The sequence below is a fragment of the Typha latifolia genome, chromosome 3 (genome assembly GCF_019914945.1).
Source record: "Typha latifolia isolate L0001 chromosome 3, TyphaL0001v2, whole genome shotgun sequence".
Classification (NCBI taxonomy): domain Eukaryota; kingdom Viridiplantae; phylum Streptophyta; class Magnoliopsida; order Poales; family Typhaceae; genus Typha; species Typha latifolia.
This window is the reverse complement of record NC_133088.1, coordinates 7,448,799-7,474,293: the sequence shown is the minus strand read 5'-3', so window position 1 is coordinate 7,474,293 and position 25,495 is coordinate 7,448,799. Positions and strand designations below refer to the sequence as shown.

The 25,495-nt window shown below is 38.4% G+C and overlaps 1 protein-coding gene across 1 annotated transcript; it reads left to right on the top strand.

Annotated features, from left to right (window-relative positions):
• The first annotated feature begins 1,548 nt into the window (after positions 1-1,548).
• Positions 1,549-24,460, top strand: LOC140784838 (uncharacterized). Its single transcript, XM_073132427.1, has 5 exons — positions 1,549-1,752; positions 1,857-1,906; positions 22,549-22,675; positions 23,528-23,632; positions 23,742-24,460. The coding sequence occupies exons 1-5, from the start codon at positions 1,635-1,637 to the stop codon at positions 24,362-24,364; spliced, it is 1,023 nt and encodes a 340-aa protein (XP_072988528.1). The 5' UTR covers positions 1,549-1,634; the 3' UTR covers positions 24,365-24,460.
• The last annotated feature ends 1,035 nt before the right edge of the window (positions 24,461-25,495 follow it).

The window sequence follows — 25,495 nt, the reverse complement described above, 5'->3', positions numbered from 1 at the left end:
CATGTCATTAAAAGCTACTAAAAGTTTATATCTGACAACCTTAAGTAACAAGTGTACATAAAAAATATATATTTTGTGGCATTAAGCTATGAGTGTTCTTATAATAATATAGACACTAGCATTTGTTGCCTAATGTCACCAAAAGAATATATTAGCAGCATTAGTAAGTAATACCATTAAGAAGTCTCGCAAAATCATATTATTGCTGTAGTGATGATTTACCAATTGAAACCTATTGAAATTTGAATTGATGCCGTTCTCGAAGTAGCTTTCCAACGGATCTAAGGTCTTGAGGTTTGGCTAACTAGATATGGAGATATTATTGTCTAAATACTGACCAAAGGTCGGAGAGGGTAGACCTATGGGTTGAAGATATTAAGTTGATTTGTGTATTCCATGAGTAGAGACACAGATTCCTATGTGTCGGATGGAGGTGGTGGATTAACGATAATGGGATGGTACTAGAAAGGATGGTGGTGATGAAATGTTATGAAATGTGAAAATGGATAAGGCATTTGTCGAGAGAAGAGAGATGGGGGAGGAGTGAGCTAAGCTAGGGTGGTGACTAGTCAAAGGAGGTTAGAGACGGCGAAGTCGTGGGTGGCTATTGTGGTGGGTAGAGAGAACGAAAAATGAGGAGAGAAAGAGAGCTAGGGTGAAAGAATCTAATTTATTCGATAATCTAATTACATGCGCGCCACAATATTATATAGGTGGCTTATCGTCAAGTCAATTTAGCTAACCCGTTCGAATTGGAGTCACAAAGTCACAAGCTGAAAAGAAAATGTTACTAAAGCAAGGACTGAAATAATGTTTGCAGCTCCTCCTAAGAAAAGATGAGAGGAAATAATGTTCTCTCATCTTGTTAGGATGCAATTGAGAGAAGAAAAATATTGGGTTTAAAGAGAGCCAAAAAAGACAAAATAATATGTTTTACAATTATACCCTTCATCTAATATTTAATTTTTAAAAACAAGCTATAAAATCCATAAAATTACTCCTTAAAATAAATAAAATTATGATAAAAGAATAAAAATAAAAGTAACATACAGGAGCTATATAATCCACAAGTAATAATGTCCCAAACTATAATATCTAATATTTTATCATTCTCATTTAAATTTGTTAATAGAATCTAAAAAGATTTAGATAAATAGTAGAATAGAATAGGGGCAAATTTAGAATATTAAAATATAAAAAGAGTCCATGTTTATGTTTCTATCTTTCTCTCAATATTTGTAAAGAGAAGAAAATGACAATTAGAGATTTTTTTTTTCTCCTGTTTCTCTCCAAAATTCAACCCGAATAAAAAGAAAAATATTTTGTCTCCTGATTTTTTTTTTTCAAAAATTGAGCCTCGCAACCATGTTTTCCAATGTAGTTCGAAAGTAGACCTATTCCTTCAACCAGTTTAGAAACTAAGCTCATTTTGCAAAAACATTTCCCTCTCTAATGGCATAATTAGAAAGTGTTCAAAACTTTACAAGCCTCGGTTACAGCCGTCGTCTCTGTCATCTCTCCACCTGGCAATTATGCCGGTCCCTTCGTACGTCTTCCGTAACCGAAAAGGAAGTCCCAAAAATACGATCGAGTAGCAAGGAACGAAAGGGAACTATAGAGGAAGCAGAGAGATCATGGCGGAGAAACACGAGACGAAAGTGGAGGTGTTCGAGCTCTCCAGAGGCAACATCAAGGTGAAAGTGAGCAACTGGGGCGCCACCATCACCTCCCTTCTCGTCCCCGATGCTCATGGTGAGTAATATCGGCACGGCCACCATCACCAGATCTCTTTTCCCTTCATCTCTAAATCTCTTCTAAAATTATTTATTTATTTGGTCAATTTCACTTGGTTTCAGGAAACGCCGCCGACGTCGTTCTGGGTTTCGACACAATGGAGCCATATATCGTAAGCTCTCCCCTCAACACGCAGACATTTGTATGTATAATTACTTGTACAGTAATTTAGTCACCGGAGTCAATTTTCCAAGTGGTTGTAAGTTTGCTCCTCTTTTCCTCTATTCTCTTTTAATTTACCACCGCTGCCACTGACAAAGATGGTTCTGAGTATTAACAATTTTCATATGATTTTCTACTGTCTTATATTACTCTATATTTTCATATTAATCTTATTTTTGTTTTTTGCAATAACAATCTGATTCCAAAAAGTTAAAAAACAAATCTGGAACTTACCGATTACAGAATATAAAATTCTGAATAGTCGAGTCTAGTGTTGGACACTATTTTCTTAAGACCAATTCACCCTCCACTGATTGCTTCTGGAACAGCGGACGTCGGTCTCCCAAGATACAACGACTGCCTTGCACTGGAAAGGAAGCATTCTAATGCCTCGATTGAACCTGAACTGTGCTATACTCTCTCTCCCTCTCTAGTAAAAATATGTAGACTCAAGACTCGACTTTATAAATGAACCCAAACCTATTAAACAGCGAAAAGATGTAAAAGGTAACAGTTATACTGTGAAGGGATGCATCATTTCGGGTTCGAACCAAACTAGATCCGAACCAAACCAGATCCCGTATCAGGCAAAAAAAAAATTAAAATTGGACTTGACTCGTGCGTGCGAACCGAGTCGAGCTAGGCCGGGCGGCGCGCGCGTGTGAGTTAAATTGCATAATAACATTTACCCACACAATAGGTACCCCTTTTGGGGCCCAAAGCCTATAAGAAGTTTGTTATTTATATACTATACTAACTTATATACTTATATACTATACTAACATTTTTCCTTTGCCATGATACTCACTTTAGAGCCAATTTTCATTCACTTCTCTTCATGGATTTAACTAAGTGAATATATGATAATAAAGTACTTTTTAAGCTAAATTAATTCCACCATTAAATCATCATTAATAATATGTGGGCCCCACTTAAAACTTAGCTCAAAGTTAATAAAAAATTTATGTCAAATACATGAAATTACCAACAATCCCCCACATGAATGAATTGGCTGAAAATGCATATGAAATGCAGACTTGATCGAGAGTACAATGAAAAGTTACTACATCAGGATAGGTAGCTTTTGGCTTTGAACCGTCCATAGTGAAGTATTATTGAATTTATTCGCTAACCAGTGAACATGATGTCTTGAACTGTTCAGCTTTTATATAAACCAAGACAATAATACGCACACAGCTCTTTTCAACACAGTTGGTTCTATATGTTGTGTCCATTTCGGCCCTGGACGCGTCTGGTAATTCTTTGAGTGCTCTAGAGATTTAGCCTAGTCATCTCATAGAAACGGCCCACTTCACATTCATATAGGTGACCTCTTATTAAGAGTATCCTGCCATACTCCACTTGGATTTCCAAAGTATAAGAGTCATTAAAAGCATTGCTTACCCTAACACTTAGTACATGTTTATCACTATGTCATCATAGGAAAGTTGTAGGAAATTTAATTCCTTAGTGATTTCAGAGAACGCCCCTACAACTCGGTTGTCCCTTTGAACCTAGATCTTAGGATCTCCAGTCAACTAGGTTGGGTTGCCGTTGTGTCATTACTCTAGGTGGTAGGCTTCAAACCTATTCCCCTCGATGAACAATATACTTGATCTCTTGTTAAACCCTTAGTTATCCGCGATGTTATCATTTGATTTTACATAATCAATGGATATTATACCATTTAAGATCAACTATCGCACTGTATTATGCCTACGACATATATGTCCTAACTTACCGTTATACATCTGACTCTGTGCCCTTCCTATAGTCGATTGACTATCGCAATGTATGCAAATTGCGAACACAGGTTTTGGCCACATAGGAATATTTTCTAAGAAATTTTGAAGTCATTATGCTTCTTCTCCAGTCTTATCTAATGCTATGAATTCAGATTCCATAGTAGATCTAGCTATACATGTTTGTTTAGAAGATTTCTATGAAATAGATGCACCTCCAAGAGTAAAGACATCTTGAATAGTGCAATCCATACTTAGTGGTGTATCTCAAATATCTGAGTACCCTAACTATCGCCTTCCAGTGATCACTCCCTGGATTACTTGTATATCTACTTAGTTTACTCACGGAGTACGCAATATCCGGACGAGTGCAATTCATGACGTACATAAAACTGCCTATTATCTGAGAATATTCTAACTGAGATATACATTCACCTGTATTCTTTGTGAGATGAAGATTTACATCTATAGGTGTTCTAGCTATATTGTTATTATCTTTATCAAATTTATCGAGTAATTTCTCAATATAATGTGATTGAGATATAACATACCCTTCAGTTGCCTTAGTTATCTTTATACCAAGAATCACATTTGCAACTCCCATATCTTTCATATCGAACTTGTTAGCCAACATGTTCTTGGTAGCTTTAATGACATTAATATTGCTACCAGTTATTATCATGTCATCCACATATAGACATACAATGGCATAATTATCTGAAGTGCATTTCACATAAACGCATTTATCACATTCATTAATGTGAAAACCATTTGACATCATAACTAAGTCAAATTTTTCATGCCATTGTTTAGGTGCTTGTTTAAGCCCATAAAGAGACTTAACTAATTTGCACACCTTTGTCTCTTGTCCTGGAGTCACAAACCCTTTGGGTTGTTCCATATAGATTTATTTATTTAATTCACCATTCAAGAATGTAGTTTTCACATCCATCTGATGTATTTCCATATTATATAATGCTGCAAGAGCAATTATTAATCGGATAGACGTTATTATTGTTACAGATGAATATGTATCAAAGTAATCTATTCCCTCTGTCTGTCTATATCCTTTAACTACAAGTCTCGCCTTGTATTTTTTCAATTGAACCATCTGCTTTTATCTTCCTTTTGAATATCCATTTATAACCCAAAGATTTACACCCTGGTGGAAGATCCACCGATTCCCAGGTATGATTTTGCAAAATGGATTCAACTTCACTATTAATAACTTCTTTCCATAAAGGAGCTTCGGGAGTAGACATTGCTTCCTTATAACTCTGAGGCTCTTTTTCTAACAAATATATTAGAAAATCAGGACCAAAAGACATAGAAGTTCTTGCCCTCTTACTTCGTCTAGGTTCATTATCATTTCCTTCTTGCATAGACTCTTGGTCCTACTTATTTTCATAAGTTCTTTTGAGAGAACTTACTTCTGATGTATATTTATATGGAAATATATTCTCAAAGAATGATGCATTCCTAGACTCAATAATTGTATTCTCATGTACCTCAGAATTATCTGATTTGTGAACCAGGAATTGATATGCACTACTATTATGAGCATAACCAATGAATATACAATCAATAGTTTTAGGTCCAATTTTTGTTCTTTTAGGAACTAGAATTGCAACCTTTGTTAGGCACCCCCACACTCTTAAGAATTTATAGCTAGGTTCTCGACCTTTTCATAACTCATAAGGTGTTTTGTCCAATTTCTTATGGGGTAACTGGTTGAGAATGTGATTAGCAGAAAGCAAAGCTTTCCCCCACAAATTCTGGGGTAAACCAGAACTTATTAATATGGCATTCATCATCTCTTTCGGAGTTCTATTCTTACGTTCAGCAATACCATTTTGCTGTGGAGCGTAAGGAGCCGTTGTTTGATGAATAATTATATTTTCTGCACATATTTGTGCAAATGGTGACTCATATTCACCACCTCTATCACTTCTTAGCATTTTAATCTTTCTACTAAGTTGGTTCTCAACCTCAATTTTGAAATGTATAAACATTTCTAATGCCTCATCTTTGCTTCTTAGTAAATACACATAATAGTATCTTGTGCAATTGTCAATAAAAATAATAAAATACTTTTTTCCACCTCTAGTTTAAACAAATTTCAAATCACATATATCAATATATATAAGTTCTAGAGGTTCTGTACTTCGTTCAATGGAATGAAACGAAGTCTTAGCCAATTTGGCTTCAACACATATTTCACAATTTTTATTTAAATCAATTTGAAAATTAGGCAACATGTTAAGATTAATTAATCTACGCATTGTACCATAATTAACATGTCCTAATCTACCATGCCAAGTTTCACAAGACTCAAGCAAGTAAGAAGAAGATTCCTCTTTATTTATTTTTGGAGTTACAGTCATTACATTCATCTTAAAGAGGCCATTTGACAAGTAGCCCCTTCCAACATACAAGTCATTTTTGATAAGTACAAACTTATCAGACTCAAACACCAACTTAAAACTTTCTTACTCAATAATGATCTCGAAACCAGATTCTTTCGAATGTCAGGCACATGTATTACATCATTAAGAATAAGTTCTTTTCATTAAGTCAATTTTAACACAACCTTCCCTATTCCTTCCATCTTGGAAGTTGCTGAATTGCCCATGTAAAGTTTTTCATCTGTTGCTTTTTATAAGACGAAAACATCCACCTATTGGCACAAATGTGTCAAGTAGCTCTAGTGTCTACCCACCTGATACGATTCGGACTTCACCGACGTCGTCTCGAGCATGGATCCACTTTAGGAGTGTTTTTGTTTCATGTTTTAGTGTTTAATTTCCATTAAAATAAGTTTTCTGTAAGTCGCGTTCAAACGCGAGTGGAGTGAGTTCGAACGCGGTCGATGAAAATTATGTTTTTAGGGTTAATTTGAGTTGTTGGTTAGCCTATAAAAGGATGTGGTAGGCAACCAAATTGATTATTGATTATTGAGATTGAGTTTTGCCTTGCCTCTTTCGTCTTCTTCGCTCCCGTTCTCTCAATCCCCGGCGACGCCGCTTCTAACCTCCCTCATCCGGCTAATCACCCTAGTCCCTTAGGGGTGGCCCTCTTCTCCCCCTTCGTCCAATCTATCCCACACTTGCCCTAATCCTTCCATTAACCACAACTCTTCCACCATCACTTTTCACCGGTGCCACCACATTAACACCGGTCCTCCACCATCCACCATTACCTAGGATCTTGTGCCTCCATCCACGGATCCAAAACAGAGCATCCTGATGTTCGTCCACTAAACGAACGCTATCTCGAGATCCCCAACTCCGATTCCCTGAAACTTGATTTGTTGGAAAGCTCTTTTCCGGGCCTAAAACATATCAAAATTTCACGTCGATCCGACGGCGGAATATTTCGGGATCTTATTTCAAAGTTCCGTGTAAGATCTAGTCCAGATCTGAGAATTAGAAAAGATCGATCTTTAGCCCTAAAGGAGAGATCATATCAAGCTGGTACCAGAGCTCCATAGCCAGAGGTGTGATCGTATCAAGCTGGTATCAGAGGCACCTTTCCTCGGACAAGCGCTTCCAATTACGACAACCAGATCCATGGCTGCACGGCGAGATGATGAAGAAGAGATTCTCCCAATAGAGGAGGGAGAAACGATTGCAAGGACTTCCACCCGTGGAACCGCCCGATCTAATCGGAATACGGAGGAACCTAGTATTCAAGCCGTGTTGGGGTCTCTTTCCAGACAGATGGCCATCAATAATCAAATGATGATGGAGATGCTGTGGGAAATACGGGCGTGGCCGAAACCTTCTTCAACAAGTAGGGCAATCACAAGGCAGCATGGGGAACCCTCTACAACATACCCAACATCCTCCACGGCCTCCCCGTTCATCACAAAAGTTGGGGAGAGTTCGGCTATCAGGCAAGATCGAGCTTCTACACCTCGACCCATGGTTAGCTGCAACAAACGGCTGTCGGCTACAATGGGATCCTCAACCATTGTAGCAGCCCTCAGAACCTCCACATCTTCCCATGCATCGGAGACCTCGTCGACAAACTGTGAAGGGCTGGCTGCACCATTCCTGATCCTGCCAGAAACGGCGAAGAATCTAGCTTCAAGGCAGCGGTTTCCTTTGGCAAGCTCGACGGTTGGAAATGTTCTTTTGATGTCGAACGGAGTTCTTCGACGAGTCAACAACCGTGCGAACCACCGTTGAATGGAGGAAGACCACACGTGGCCGCCGGATATTCCTCATCGGGAATCCTCATCGGTGGTGAGGGAGATGATCCCGAACCGCAAGTTCCGGCACTTGGGCCGCCTTACACCACCTTCATTTGCAACCACGGCGTCGGCAACTATGAAGAAATCATGTATGGCCTCTAGTGACCTTCCACCATTCTCCTCGGTCAATCGACGGTCGGCTGCGATAGTGCCATCACCGGCGATGACGTTGCACCTCCCCGCCGAGCTACAACTCGAAGGAGAAGGCCGCAATCTTCCAACCACGGCGGCACCGGCCTCGACGGCCTCGTAAAGACCTTGTGGGCTAATAATTTTCTCACCCAAACGATCGAAAGCTCCCTGCCATGGCTACGACAAAATGAAGAAGGAGATGAAGATTTTGTTTTTGTCAACCTCGGCCTTCCACGGCGGTCAACCGTCGCCACCCCAAGAGGGCCTCACCAAAGAACTATTGTAGTATTCCGGATGACCAAAGGCTCCTTGCCATGGTTGCAATGGGACAGAGAAGGACCTGAAGATTTTATTTTTTGGGCCAACTTCGGCCTTCCATCGCCGCCGACTACTGCCACATCGTCGGGAACCCTACTTAAGCAACAACTGGAGGTGGTCACTACTCAGCCAAGGCTGCCACGTGCTAAGGCAACTCCTATGGCAATGGCTGATGGAGATGGAACTAAGAGAGAAAGATTAGGGATTTCAAATTTTTTTGAAGACTCTAAGTGGTTAGAATTTTAAGAAGGCTACATTGTTGGGCTTGACTAGGTGGAATTGCTAGACATTAGTTGGGTTGGACCTAAGAGCCAAAGGGGTCAAGTCAAGTGGGAGTCATCTCTGGACTTCGGGACTCAGTTAAGTCAAATAAGGGACATGATCAGAAACCCTCTACTTGACTTAAGACGAGTTTGCTTATACCAGGATACATTTGACTCGGATCCTAATCCATGGAGTGGGCAGAATGATTATGAGCACAACCAACAATCAGTTTGGCTAGCTGAACCTAACTTGAGTCACTAGGAGAACCTAATCTGGATCCACCAACTGCATCTAACTCGACCTCCCGAGCGCAATCGGATGCACCAGATTTCTATTGCTGAACTGACATTGAGTCAATTGGTTCGACCACCCGAGACCAAGTGGACTCAATGTAGATCGACCCGAATTCCACCTTGGGTTAGTTGGAGTACAAGTATCCAAGCTCGACTGAGGATGAACCCCTTTGAGGTGGTTATGGTCGCACTACCCCTCTCTTGCGTGCCCGAAAGACTCGCGGTGACGGATAGGACCGAGCTTGACTTGGAACTTGCTGATCGAGAATCGAGCGGTTGATGCCCTTTCGCGCCAACCTAACACGAGTGAGCTTGCCTCTTTCTCAGCACCAACATTTCCTATATCTTCAGATATGTGGGGAACCAATGCAGAAGATCATACCATGGAGGAGCTTGAGCTAGAGTTCAAATATCGCTTCACAAACTTCAAACCTTGAGGACAAGGTTGTGAAAGCGTGGTGGATTGATACGATTCGGACTTCACCGACGTCGTCTCGAGCATGGATCCACTTTAGGAGTGTTTTTGTTTCATGTTTTAGTGTTTAATTTCCATTAAAATAAGTTTTCTGTAAGTCGCGTTCGAACGCGGGTGGAGTGAGTTCGAACGCGGTCGATGAAAATTATGTTTTTAGGGTTAATTTGAGTTGTTGGTTAGCCTATAAAAGGATGTGGTAGGCAACCAAATTGATTATTGATTATTGAGATTGAGTTTTGCCTTGCCTCTTTCGTCTTCTTCGCTCCCGTTCTCTCAATCCCCGGCGACGCCGCTTCTAACCTCCCTCATCCGGCTAATCACCCTAGTCCCTTAGGGGTGGCCCTCTTCTCCCCCTTCGTCCAATCTATCCCACACTTGCCCTAATCCTTCCATCAACCACAACCCTTCCACCATCACTTTTCACCAGTGCCACCACATTAATGCCGGTCCTCCACCATCCACCATTACCTAAGATCTCGTGCCTCCATCCACGGATCCAAAACAGAGCATCCTGACGTTCGTCCACTAAACGAACAATATCTCGAGATCCCCAACTCCGATTCGCCTGAAACTTGATTTATTGGAAATCTCTTTTCTGGGCTTAAAACATATCAAATTTCACGTCGATCCGACGGCAGAATATTTCGGGATCTTATTTCAAAGTTCCGTGCAAGATCTAGTCCAGATCTGAGAATTAGAAAAGATCGATCTTTAGCCCTAAAGGAGAGATCGTATCAAGCTGGTATCAGAGCTCCATAGCTAGAGGTGTGATCGTATCACCACCATTCTTTAGGATTACCACCAATCAGGTTTACTTCCGAGACAATAGTGGAGACGTGCATGTCATCGACATCAGAACGAAGGTGTTCCACTTCAGTTACATTGGCTTGTGGCTTCTTCTTTTCAGAGTTCTCCTTCTTTTTTCTCAAGCGACAATCCTGAGCACGATGCCCTTGCTTGTCACAGACGTAACATTTGCCCTTGAACTTTTTTGCATTGCCAATTTTAGAGCCTTCGCCGGTATGCTTCCTTTTTCTTGTCCTTTATGGACTCCACAATATTTGCCTTTGACACGTACTGACTTCCAATTTTCTTTTTAGCAATACGATTGTCTTTTTCAATCATCAATCTGACAATAAGTTCTTCAAGTGACATTTTCCTTGCGCTTGTGTTTTAGGTAATTTTTGAAATCCCTCCAAGAAGGTGGTAATTTTTCTATAATAGCCGCCACTTTGAATGATTCATTAATCACCATCTCTTCGCATGAATCTCATGAATTATTACTTGAAGATCTTGCACCTGGTTAATCACTGGTTTAGTGTCAACCATCTTGTACTCAAGAAATTTACCAACTACAAATTTCTTTGCACCGGCATCTTCTGTCTTGTACTTCTTATCTAAAGATTCCCATAATTCCTTAGACGTTTTTAGTGAACTATACACGTTATACAACGAGTTGTCCAGTCCATTGAGGATATAGTTTCGGCAAAGGAAGTCGGCATGCTTTCACGCATCCACTACAGCAACTACTTGCCTATCAGTTTCCTCTTTTCGGAGTTCGAGCACATCTTCATGTAAGAATTTAGCCAAATTCAAGGTGGTTAGATAAAAGAGCATTTTCTGTTGCCATCTCTTAAATTCTACACCACAGAACTTCTCAAGCTTTTCTCCATGAACTGTAGGTACTGGAGTAGTAGTGATAGGGGGAATAGTACTCTTTTTTTTTTTGCGATAACAATCTAATTCCAAAGAGTTAAAAAACAAATCCGGAACTTACAGAATATAAAATTTTGAATAGTCGAGTCTAGTGTTGGACACTATTTTCTTAAGACCAATTCGCCCTCCACCGATTGCTTCTGGAACAGCAGACGTCGGTCCCCCAGGATACAACGACTGCCTTGCACTGGAAGGAAGCAGCTTTCTAATGCCTCGATTGAACTGTGGTGTACTCTCTCTCTCTCTCTCTATAGTAAAAATATGCAGGACTCGACTTTATAAATAAACCAGAAAATTAAAATTGGACTTGACCCGTGTGTGTGAACTGAACCGAGCCGAGCCGCGCCGGGCGGTGTGCGCGTGTGAGTTAAATTGCATAGTAACCTTTACCCACAAAATAGGTTTTGTTACTTATATACTATACTAACATTTCTCAAATATCTAATATGGTACTAAACTTACTTTTCTTTATTTTTCCATTGCCATGATACTCACTTTAGAGCCAATTTTCATTCACTTCTCTTCATGGATTTAATTAAGTGAATATATGACAATAAAGTACATTTTGAGCTAAATTAATTTCACCATTAAATCATCATTAATAATGCGTGGGCCCTACTTAAAACTTAGCTCAAAGTTAATAAAAAATTCATGTCAAATACATGAAATTACCAACATAATTTTCTATCACTTTTTTGAGTTTAGAATATTTACCCAAATTTTTATTTTTATTTTATAATTTTATGCAATTGAAAGATAGCTCGAAACTAAAGTGGCTGCTGTGGGTACGTACTATCTTTTATGACGTGAGAAAACAATCTCTATACTTAGAAGATAGAACGTTGCTCTTATCTATCATTTGCCTAGTGGGTAGGGGTGAAAATGGATAAGATACAATTAAATAATGCTCAACCTATATCTGGACTAATATTTTTGTTTCAAATACAGATATTAGATAGATAACAAAATTTAAAATCTTATTGTAACTAAATGGATACCGATGAAGGTCGGATATGGATCGAATCTTAAACAGATACGAATACGAATCAGATCTTTCAACTCAAATGGCTTCCTCAGAAAACAAAATCTATTATCATCCCATTACTTTTATGGTCATCAGATAAGTATTACATGAGGACATCATATTATTTGTGAAATTTATAATGGTAATAAATAAGTATAACCTACCTTTGAAATGTAGGGCATGGTTGTTTGAAAGTAACCACACCATATAAATATGAAAAGGGAAGTCTCCAAAGTGAAAACTGATATTGAAATTTCTAGCTCATGCCTACATACTACTTATTATCCATCAATCGACTCATATTTAAAATCTAGTTAAAAGCTACTGTGTTGAAAGAAAAAAGACATCTAATGAAGAGTTCAATTTATAAGAAACCATGAATATGTTCAAAGGAGATAATACCTTGTAGATTGGTCCAAACCAAGGTTCCAAGTATCGGGATCGGGATCGATATCGGCTGTCCAGAAAAATGATATGTATTGGCCGTATCGGTCATATCGGCCATATCAGTTGTATCGGATCAGACTATTTTTTAATTATATAAAATTTTAAATATTATTTAAAAATGCTGAAAAATTTAGAAAAAATGACAAAAAAATAAGAAAAAAAAAGTACTCACGTATGAAGTCTAAAAACTTAAAAAATGTATTACCTTACTCAAAATTTAAAACTTTGTTGAATACTGAGCTGGTTCTTGTAAATTTCTATAGTCTTCATCATTATAATCACTATAAGTTTATAAATATTGATGTCTGGGACCTGATGCTCTAAAAAGTGATTCCATTATACTAGTCATATTGTATGGATTTTGTTGTGTGACTTGCGTTTGAGAATGATAATAACCAGCATTTAGATCTTGTGCTTGAGAATACTAAGGATACTAAGGATAATAACTAGCATATAGATCTTGTGATAGCTCCAAACAATAAATACTCGATGTACCATAATCATAGGAACCAAAATGCATCTCATGACGACGTCGCTGATATGCATATATATCTTCAGTTTCTGTATCTTTAATCCTTATGCCTCATTGACTTTCCTCAACAAATGTAGATGGAACAATCTCACCACTATATGTATCATCAGGACTATGACTAGTATTAGTAGGTATATTATCTCTCGTTGCTAAATGACTCGTACCAGTCTATGCTCTCATCGTGGTCTCTCTCAATATCTCATCTAACTATGAGTCAAGAGGTCTTCTTCATCAAAAATATGATTTAAATCAATCAGTTGTTCATTTTCTGCCTTTCTTCTTAAATTTCTCTCCCTCAATCTCATATTATAATAATAAAAAACTAACTTCTCTAATCTTTCCATTATCAATCGGGTGTGTATTTTTGTGTGGATTAAGGAGAAAGTAGTCCAATTTCTTTCACATTGGAGTGACCACCATTCAGCTGGAGTGTTATTAGATATAGCTGCAGCAACTTTAGTATTACTGAATTGCCCAGCTCTTAATCTATATTTCTCTATGCATATTTTTTCTCTCTTTCATTGCCCTCCTCATCTGTCTCTCCTCATCATCTTCCTCACTTTGCTCACTACTATCATTATCAATGTGTATAGGATTATGCATCAATTCTTCACGAACCATTGACTTTCTTTGTTGTGCAGATTGTTTATCCTTCTTTTTACTAATTAAATGAGCCAACATCTGCTTTCTAACTTCTAAGGACACTTGACTGAAAGCTGCTATATTTTCTTGTCTTCCAACTAAATTTTCTTTCAAATGGCCGACACCACCACTCATTTCTTTTCCACACCAGTTGCATTTAAAACGTCTTTTATCTTGCCCAATAATGCTGCAATGTTGCCACCCAATGTCGATATCATATGACTTCTCTTTTGGAGCCATTAATATTTTAACTCTGCAACTAAAAAACATAAACAAAAATCAAAATAAAATAAAAAATAGTTTAAAATTTCTGAGGCATAACTGCATAAGCAGCATCAGCTGCAGCAGCACTAGGTGGCTGCTACCACTGCTGGTGCTGCACAGCACCAGCAGTGGTGCTGCTGCTGCAGTAGCACAATGAAAAAAAAATTAAAAACTGAAAAAAAAAACTTACCCAAAGTCGTCGAATCTTCATTGGAGAACGTCGTCGGAGGTCGAGGTCATCGGAGATCTACTCAGTCGCCGGTGAGAAAGAGACCCGTGAGAAAGAGAGAAAGAAAGAAAAGAGAAAAAAAAAGAAAAGAGAGAGGGAGAAAAGGGAGAGAGGCAGGTGGGGGGCAGGGACATCAATTATTGATGTCCCCCGGGTCGGATCCGACCCATTCCCACCCATTTCGGTTGGAAAACAGCCGATCCCAACTGAAACGGATTGGGTTTCGACCAAACCCCAGCCAAAACTAGCAAACCGACTAGTTTCGACGAGGATCGAGATCGGTCGAAACTGGAAACCATGGTCCAAACCACCCTATAAGTTTGTTCTTGGTAGAGAAGTTCTTTATAGATTTTGCTATATGAGAGAAATCAAAGACTGAGAACTGTGAGTCCCTTTGCTCACTACACCAAATATTACATAAATTCAAAGAAAGCATCTCATGGTAACATTAGAATCATAGATATATAAGTATGCATGTCAGAATCAAAAAAAAAATTGTGGATGAGAGAGGAGGGTGCACGTGCTATGCACGTGCAGCCCCTCCGCTCTCCTCTCCAGCACGCGACGAGGCGCTGTTAGGGGGGGGATTTCATCTAATCCGAATCGGATTAGATTTGATCCTCATCTAATCTATAAATTAAACTCTAATCTCTTCCCTCTCTCTCCCTGCTTAACGATCTCAGCCCTCTCCTCTCTCTTTTCTTCCTCCTTTACCGACGGAGTCACGCCGTGGAATCGGCCTGCCGGAGCGTCGTCGGAGCCAGCGGAGACCACCACATGACTCTTTGTAAGCCTTCTCTCACCCCTCAAAGTTAATTTAAGAATAATAGGGTTTAGTGAAAATACCTAATTTGGGGGTTCTTCGGCTTCATCGACAAATCTGGCTGGACGGCGGCTTCGAGTCACAGCCGTTACCTCTGGAAGCACCTTGTCGTTGGCCTCGTGCCGTGGGCAGTCACCGTTGGAGCCCTCGTGGCTCCGGTCGCTGTCGGTCATGGGATTGACCACCGTTCGCGGGTTCTCCTCCACCTCGCGAGGATGGCGGTACCATATGGGTGTTGGGGAGCTAAGGGTGCGGCCGGCGAACCTTCGCCGCGGCGGCCGCCGGCGTCTTCCTCTTCCTCTTTTTCTTTCTCTCTCTTTTCCTCTCTTTTCCTCTCTTTTTCTCTCTCTCTTCGGCTTGGAGAAGACAGACTCGTGTTGCCCGAGTCTAATCTTCTCCCTTTTAGTGTTTGGATTCGGGTCGGGTTGGATCCGAATCCAAGGAACCCGACCATGTTCCATTATCTAATTGGATTGGGCCTTGGCCCAATCCATTTAAGAAATAGTTGGGGTGGGCTGCGGGCCAACTGCAGCCCAGCCCAATTGATTTGGGCTTATTTTAGCCCAAATTAATTATTCTTGGGTTAAATTATAGAAAGATTTTTAATAATTGTTTTAATTAAAAATGTTATTGTTATTTATTATTTAAGGTGGTGATTTTTAGTACGTGAGCTAGAGATTTGAGATTTCGGTTGTCTTACCTAGACTCAGGTCAGTGGGTTCACTCACATATTTATTTTATTGTATTTCGTATTTTTGTCAGACCATGTAAATTTTCTGTGTGCAAATTATTTATTTCACCCTTATATGTAAAAATTAAATTGTTGCAATTTCTATGGGCAAATCTATTTATTTCATCCGTACGTGCGAAAATTTAATTGTTTTATTTTCCTGTGTGCATTTAATTATTATATTCAGTGCATCACCATACTTCGTGCAAATATTGAAATTTGTGAAAATACAAATGAGACTAGTATTGATACGACTTAGAGAACAGTCCCAGTATAAATCGTTTGCGATTTTCCGTGGCGACTCAAGTCTATCTGGAAGTCCAGGGGAAAGTCCTAAATTAGATCACTGCGGTGACTTTCTTAGGTGACTCTGGCGGGGTTAGGGAACAGTCCTAGGATGAATGAAAAAATTTCCTAGGTGACTCTAACTTCTCTCAACGGTTAGAGGAAAAGACAGAGTGTGTTAATCACAGGGTGATACCCTCTGATGACCCTAACCGGATCAGCTATGAAGAAAAGTCCCGAGCGTCATCTCGAGGTGACTTCTAGTTGATGTGGATCCATAGGGTTTAGACCCATTGAGACATATGACAGTATAAATATCAAAAGATGTTAATATGTTGAAAACGTGCAAGGTTACAAGTTGTGACATCTCTCTATTGTTATCATCGCTATTATTTAGAGAGCATGCCTATTGCATATTGTGATGGATATTATTGCTTTTAGTTTAATTTTTTCAGCATTAATATGAATTAAAATTTATTTGGTTTTCGAGTGGATTCCACTTCCTGAGCTATAATTGTTGGCTCGCGGGTTCTATTGTTTTTGTATTGTTATTTATTTCAGGTAATAGTCAGCGGGGCGACTGAGCGAGATGAACCCGGACTCCACCTCCACTTATGATTCACCTATTTACCTTTCCGCTCTTTTAGATTTTGTGCTTTAGATTAGAAGTTTTATTTATTCAATTTAGAGACTCAAAAACATTAACATTGTTTTTTTTTCTATCTTCATTGCAATTAGTTATAAAATTTAATAAAGCACATTCTCATTTTATTTATTTATTTTTGTCATCGTACACGGAGAGAGTATTAATAAGGCTTCGTGCATCTCAAGCATATTGAGATGCATGGCTGGTCATGATTCCTACTTCGGGTCTCTGTATCTATAGGCTCTTGTTTGCTTTGAACTCATGAGGGTTCCCTGAAGTTGGTCAAAGACCCCTAGCAAAGTTCAATAACTAAACATCTTTTTATCTTTTTTTTTTATCCCTAACCAAGTTCACTCCTAATAAATAATATAAATTCAAATTAATTTCAGTTTTACCATTGACATGATTTAAATCTATCACTTTTATCATTAAAGTCAAAGGGCATTTTTGTTCATTAATTTTATATATCATTTATTTTCCTCTAAAACTAATATTTTTCACTTTTTCGTATCACATCAAAATTAATAATTACATTTTAGTCTAGTTCATTATTTTTTTAGCCTAATTAAAGGTACCTAAATTTGGCTCACCTAATAAAGTTTGAGGCTTAGCCTCAAACCAAATATAGCCCTAGGTAATTCGAGGTGAGGGGCACGATGACACCGACATGCGACAGGCGCCCCCCCTAAATCACACATTTTGCCTATATTGTCACCCATTTTCTTGTCCTTCTATCACCACCGCCACCTCCTGTCCACACTCGAGAAATTATTGGCCATTGTCTCCCCCATTCCTCTGCCTCCTTCCTCACCATCTCCTCACCCAAAATCAAATGCATCTTCTTCCTTCTTGTTCTTAGTGATGAAGCCGAAAGATGAAGAGAGGCTGAGTTCTGAGGGAGAGATGAGAATGACCTAGGTTTTGTCATTTCTTTGGTGATAGAGGCGGTCGATAAAGAGAGATTCAAGAAGAGAGAAATGGAGCTGGGTAGGGTTAGTATATCAGGTCAAGGTAGTATCAAGTAATCAACTTACTAGCATGGAGTATTGAGTTATTTATATATTGCGGGTAAACAGATATCCGATATCTGTATCCGTATCCAAGAAAAATTACTTGACTCGTATCCGTATCTATATCAGGGCTTTTCTCAAAATGCCTACTTGTATTCGAATGCATATTCGAGTTGGGTAGGATTTTTTTTTCGAATCTGGTCTAACTCGGGTCGGATAAGGGATCGGGTGGATGTTCATCTGACCCATTTTCACCCCTTCTCATTGGCCATGCTAAGTCAAAATACTTTAATAGTTGTTTCCTAATGCGAAAGCTTTTTGGTCGATTATTTATCTAAGAGAACATAAAGAGAACAACAAGGGAGAGGAGAGATCAACTTCTAAGATCTTTGATATAGAACTAAAATTTCAATAGAGAAAAAAGAAGACAGAGAAGAATAAAATGGCGAACCTATGGAATCCACCTACGGGGTGTTCGAATCCACTAACAAAAAAGAAGGAAAAGTAGAAATCTCAAAATATCATAATATTCATCAATCTAAATGATAACACATGCCTTTATATAGGCAAACCCTAGAAAAGGGAGAATACTAAAAAGTCCCTCAAACAAAAGACTAAAAGTCTAAAATACCCTCATGTGAAGTCTCTCCCTCACGAAGTGTCGCCCAACCAAAGCATCACTAGATGAGCTGCCCTCTCACATTTGCACAAGTACACATGTCTGAATGTGTTGTTTGCACCAACTCCCCCGGGGTGAGAAAAAGTCGACTCTCTCGAGTGTTGCTGAGGGCGACTCTAGTAGAACACTTGAAGGTTAGGAGTTATTTGCTGAAGCTCCTCACGAGTGATTCATGTGCTATTAGACTCTGGGCAGTCTCTCTATTGGACTAGGAATCAATGAACACCTCTATTAGCGTCAGATTTACCTGTTCATCTAAAATGATATCTTTTCTTTTTGCGCAAATGGAGTAGGGTAAGTGGCAGGGTTTAAAGTATGCATATCTTGAGGGTTAGAAATAGTTGTCATATAGATCGTCGAGAATGGATGCAAGAGGTTTATAATCCATAAAATCATCGATATTCAAAGTGGAACTAATGCCATAATCAGAGAAAATATCTATAAATAAGTATTATGTCCAACATGTTTCACTACAGGCTTGTAATTTCTCGCGGTACCCAAAGGAAACCACTTGGGTCTGATACAAATCATGACATAATCTCTAACTCGGAATTCCCAAATCGGCTTGTAATTTATATTGAAGATTACTAGTTTTGATTCACTTACTAATCTCTTGATGCAATAAATTGATATGATATGCAAATTCTTTTGCAGATTCTGATAATTTAGAATGCGGAGACATAGGAAGAAAGTCTAAAGGTTTTATGAGCTTTATACTCATGGACAACCTCAAATGGATTTATGCCCTATAGACCTATTAATAGAGTTGTTATATGCAAACTGTGCTATAGAAAGAATGCAATCCTAGTTTCTATTATGATCACCTACAAGACAACATAAAAGATTTCGCAAGCTACGATTGGCATCTTCTGTCTAATTCTCAGTTTGAGAATGATAGGCTGTTGAAAATATCAGTTTTGTGCCTACCATATGCCATTAAATTTTCTAAAAATAACTTATAAATCAGACATCCTAATCCAACACAATAGTTTCAGTTAAACCATATAGTTTGATCAGATGATCAAAATAGAGTTTCACAATGTTTGAAATGTTAGAGATTTATTGCATGGAGTGAAATGAGCTATTCTAGAAAAATGATCTACCACCACAAAGATAGATCTATGCTAGCGAAAAGTACATGGTAAACTAAGTACAAATTCATACTCACATATTGCCATAGGCGATCGAGTAAAAAAAGTGGAGTGTATAGGTCAGTGTTTTGTTTGCGATGTTTAGCATATTGACAAGTACAATATTGACTGATTATTTTGGAAAATTGATATTTTACTTCTTCCATGTTTTTATCCCATCCAAAATGTCCTGAAAGACCACCAACGTGAATTTCCCAAACTAGGAAATCATGTATAGATGTACAACGAATGCAAAGTTTGTTGGCCTTGAATAAAGATCTTGGCCATCGATGAAGATCATGTATAGTTTGAGGGTGCGATGATGTTGGCAGTGACAAAGATCTCGGCCAGTTAGTGCCGATGACAAACTCAATGAAGCGGGGTCAAGGTGGGTAACTCTGCTCGGTGGAAGAAGGATAACGGCGGCTTGGTTGATGTGGGGAAGGGAGATCGGAGGAAGAAGGTGAGGTTTGGGTTGAGGGTCACGTGGAACACATGAGTGGGTTAATGGGTTAATGATTTAAGTTAGAAGAGAAGTTGATAGGTTTAGGTTAATGGGTTAAGTGGGGTTGGCTTAAGTGAGTGTTGATGGGTTTGGGTTAGTGGGTTTGAGTGGGGGTTTGGCTTAACCGATAGTTGATGGGTTTTAGCTATGGGTTGAATCTGGTTTGAATGGATGATTGGGTTTAGTTTAGGCTAGTGGCTTTGGTTTTGTGTTGGAATTGATTTGGGTCTGAATTTTGAAACTTGAAAAGGGAAAAGAAAAGGTTATTTGAATGGTTTGGTTGTTTGGGAACTTTTGATAAAATAGGACTTAACCAAAAATTAAGAAAATTGTTGAGATAATTAAGGAAAAAAATCTTCTAAATCTGATTTTTGAAATTTTGAAATTCAAAATTCAGAGATAAACGGAAACAATAAAACTGAATTTTGGAGTTTTCTTTAATCTACAATGAGAAGAGAGATTGATCTATTGAATAACATAACAACTTTTGATGATTTTCAAGAATAACATAACAACTTTTGATGATTTTCGAGAATAACACAACTTTGATGATTTTCGAAGTCTCACATGAAGATTTTGTGGTGGTGATGGATTCTTCGTATCATTCTCTAATAGTGATCTCCTTGTGCAATTCAGATTCGGAACTTGTCATGCTTTGTGTGTTGAACTTCGTAGAGCTCTTGTTTTTTTCATCATAAGTGGTTGTAAGAATTATAATTAAAATCATACTGGTGTTTGAATTTTATTTATCAACACATAATAATAAAGGTCGTGAATGCTATATGTGCGTAATTTTGGTATTCGTGGGGCGATCGATTGAGCAAAGAATAAATGTAGCGTGGCATAGAATTCGGGAGACGGGACCAAAATTTAACATTTGGCTTTGATAGACTATGAACTTTTAGGTTTGATACCAAAATTGATGTAGAACCGTAGTTTCATTGGAGAAAGAAGAAGATAATAAAGAAGAATAAAATGACAAACATATGGAATCCACCTATAGGGTGTGGAATTCACCAACGAAAGAGAAGGAAAAGTAGAAATCTTAGAATATCATAATATTCATCAATCCAAATGATAACATAACACACCTTTATATAGGCAAACCGTAAAAAAACAAAAGACTTAAAAAGCCTCTCAAGCAAAAGACTAAAATACCCTCATGTGAAATCTCTCCCTCACGAATCGTCAGCTAACCAAAGCCTTCTAGATGAGCTTCCATCCTGCATCTACGTGAGTACATGTGCCTAAATGTGATGTCCACACCAATCTTTTAAATGAGTACTGCTTTGCTTGCCTAGAAAGTCATGATCCAAACTAAGTTATGAATGGGTAAGGCGTTTTGCCTTGAGAAATAGATAAAGGTAGGAGTTAAACCAACATTTGATCCTTGAACTTGTTGAATACTGGAGTGACTGAGAAGTCAAATGAAGCTCAAGGAGGCCTATGAATCCTTCGGTGGTTTACTTAGAAGGAAAAAAATAACAAATTTTTTATGGAGACCTTGACCATGTCCAATTTCAGAATGGCCATTCAGGTAATGTGGATTAAGTGAAAAGGGGAAAATTCTGCCTTAATCTTCCCTAGTTAGCTTTGAACAATTGTCCTCTTCATTAACATGTAACCAACCCCTCTCCCATCCTCTCCCCATTCCCTCCCCACCCATCTGCTATCTTTCTTTCATAATAAATATCTTGATTGTGATTCGGCTTCACCCGTGGTCATCCTCAACTACAAGAGGAGCATCCACAGCGAATCCAAAATGTCGTCAGGCTCTTCATAGAACTGGCCAAAGACTTAGCCCATGTTATTATATCTCATGTCTACCACGAATAAAATACTGCGACAGACTAAGCTGCAAATCATAGCAGGCACACAGAACAGAGACTTGGCTGTCAACCATAGAAGACATACTGAACAGTGTTTTTTTGTTTTTGTTAAAGACGGTGACTCTATCCCTTGTGATTTATTTACATGTCCTCTTTCTGGACTCCTATGGAGATTGTAATTCCATGATTGTAATTAGCTGATTCATTAACTCACTTGAATTCAGAAAAAAGGCAATGACCCTTCTCTCAGCAAAGAAAGAAAAAGAAAAGGAAAAAAAACAGGGACGAACTAAACTAACAAGGCTTAAAAAGAAATTAAGAGGAAAGAAAAGGTTGGCATCAAATAATATTAAGATTTCTATGACAAAGACTCTGGATCTTACTGCACACGAATAGAGAGTCATAATATAAAGTTGGCATCAAATAATTTTACGGAGAAAAGATTTATTTTATATGCTCTCATGGTGGCAAAAGAAGAACATTTATATCTCCATATCTATACACACATGCAAGTACACCTGCACACACCCTCCGGCATGCACGTGCGCACACACGCATATAGACTTGATGTAATTTTCTTTTATTACAGCTTGACACTAACAGTTAATTATATTTTCTTCAGAAAGGTGTTGCGCCGTATTTTGGCTGCATTGTAGGCCGAGTGGCAAATAGAATTAAGGACGGGAGGTTTAGTCTAAATGGAGTAGAGTACACCTTGCCTCTCAACAGGCCACCTAACAGTCTTCATGGTACGATATGTAACGGATTTTATTTTCATTCTCAGAGTGATAAGAAATTAGTCATTCTCTGCAAGTTTCTCAATTAGTTACTGGTTAATAAGAAAAAATTTCACCGATAACGAATAAATATTTGCCATGTCAGTTGGGTATTGCAAGATACTAACTGATATATTTACTAAGAATGCTGGTGCATAGTTTTGTATTCGTAGTTGGTTAACTTGTATAGCCTGTGCACAATAGGTGGGAAGTATATGTCTTGCAAATTGTAAATCTTTTCTCATTCACTGTACCTTGAAACCCATGTATCATGTTTTCCAAAAACAACAAATATCAGAACATCAGCCTCTTGCCACAATGATGTTTGCCTTTAATAAACTATGAATATTTTCATCTGGTAACGAACTCATGTTTTGGAGAATTGTCATGGAAGAATACATTTCATTGTCCTAGTAGATGCTGTCTGTTCTCTCTATTTCCTTTCAAATGTATGACAAAGAGAAATCTGGTGCAAATTCTGTAGATTTTCTGAAGGCAAAATTGTTCTCTTATTCACAATAGAATTAAAGATTATTATATAGAGTAAATTCAATTGCATCATGCTGTTTGTGAAATCAAAATATTCCAAAACATGGCATATTGTTCCCTTTATTCTCCATTGAAAGCTAATGCTTTTGTTTATGCAGTAATCATTAGCAGCAAGCCAACCATCAGATTCTCCATGTCATTTCATTTCCTACGCTGCTGTTTATGTGTTTAATTAATGTGAAATTTGTATTCACAAGTATTTAAGCTATAAAATAATTCTTCATCCGGTTAATTTCATTTTGTCATTACTTGATATTATTGCATTGATTTCTTCAGGTGGATTTAAGGGTTTTGACAAAGTGTTATGGGAGGTTTCAGAATATAATAATGGTGAAATCCCATCAATTACTTTCATGCATCACAGCAGAGATAGGAAGGAAGGTAACACCAATTTATTTTCTTTCTTTTTTAATAAAGAAAAGATATTTAGTAAATCACTGGTCGATGGGGAATATACTTTTGACTTGCGTTGCCCTTGTATATGTTGCAGGTTATCCTGGAGATGTCAGTGTTACTGCAACTTACTCTCTTCCTTCAGACATGATGCTGAAGCTAGACATGGAAGCAGTGGCCAAGAGTAAGGCTACTCCTATTTCCTTGGCTCAGCACACCTACTGGAACTTAGCTGGTCACAAGTCTGGAAATGTCCTGGATCACTCGATCCAAATATGGGGATGTCACATAACCCCTGTGGACGCGTACACAGTTCCAACCGGCGAAATAATGCCAGTTAAAGGTACGCCGTTTGATTTCACAACTGAAAGAAAAATAGGAAGCAGAATTCATGAAATCCCTGGAGGGTATGATCACAACTACGTGCTGGACTGCGGAGAAGAGAAGTTTGGCTTGAGACGAGCGGTGAAGCTGAGAAATCCTTCAAGCTCAAGGGTTCTAAACCTATGGACTGATGCACCTGGTCTCCAGTTCTACACAGGAAACTATGTTAACGGTGTTATGGGTAAAGGTGGCGCTGTATATGGAAAGCATTCAGGAGTGTGCTTAGAGACTCAGGGATTTCCTAATGCCATAAATCAGCGTAACTTTCCATCTGTTGTAGTTCAGCCTGGTGAGAGGTACAAGCACATGATGCTTTTTGATTTCTCACTGGAGTGATGACATAGTAGGATCCATGAAAATCTTTTCTTGATGTTGAACTGCTTGAACACGAATAAAACATTAATAAGCTGGGGGGGACTAAATTATACATTGTTAGTGAAGTTCATCAATTTTAGGTACTGATTAGTTTTCTTCTTTCTTTTCTTGAATCCTATGCTTTGGCCTACATATTGGGATGTTTACAGTTCTTGTGCTCTCTTAGCATGAGAAACTATTTCTTCTTCGTAATATCTACGCCCCAGTTATAGCAGCATTAACCTTTTCTTTGTATAATTTAGTTTAAGATCCTAGTGTTCAGTGGTGCATGATTACTTGTTTCCTGATTCTGGTGTCCAATTCAAAGACTTGAGGGTCCGTGTTGATTGATACTGACGCCATGTATCTGAATTGGTTTTACTGATGCTTATGTGAAGAAACAATGTGGGATAAACTCACAATCGTTTGTTTTCAAACATGCCATTTGCAACTATCAATTTACGTGCAGACAATGATCATTATTTGCATGTATATCCCTAACTGGTCGCATGCTACAGTCCCAATCCCGGATAAGAGGAGGATTAATTATGTAGTTTGACAGCTAGTGCAAAAACTTTTATCAAGAAATTTTAAGTTAGTCGAGCAGTAGAGACTTAGGGAAAACTATGGAGTTAATAGATATGTTTAGAAGAAGAGTCCAGGTAATTTGTTTACAAGAAACTGAATGGATGGGAAAACTATTCAATTGTGACGAACCTAAAGGACGTGCGACAACGTCTGCAATAAAACTCGTATTTAGACGAGAGCTAATAGCATTACGAGTCTTACACTGTTAAGCTTAAGACTAGACGACGCAATTTTGGGAAGATGTGGGCAAAAATTATGTAACTAATACCGATTTACCGAATTATGAAAAATTTTATATACGTTGATACATTTTTACTGGCTCTAAATGAATGTGCTGTATAGACCATATATCAAGAATCATAATTATAATACTACCCTTCAAAGGTACATGCTTATTAGCATGTATTGATGTGGCTAGAACTCAAGATCACCATGGGAGATATTGGGTTTGTTGGAATAAACCTATTTATCTTGGTTTAGTCACTTGTTATTTTCAGATCACCTACTATTTTAGTAGAGCTTCAA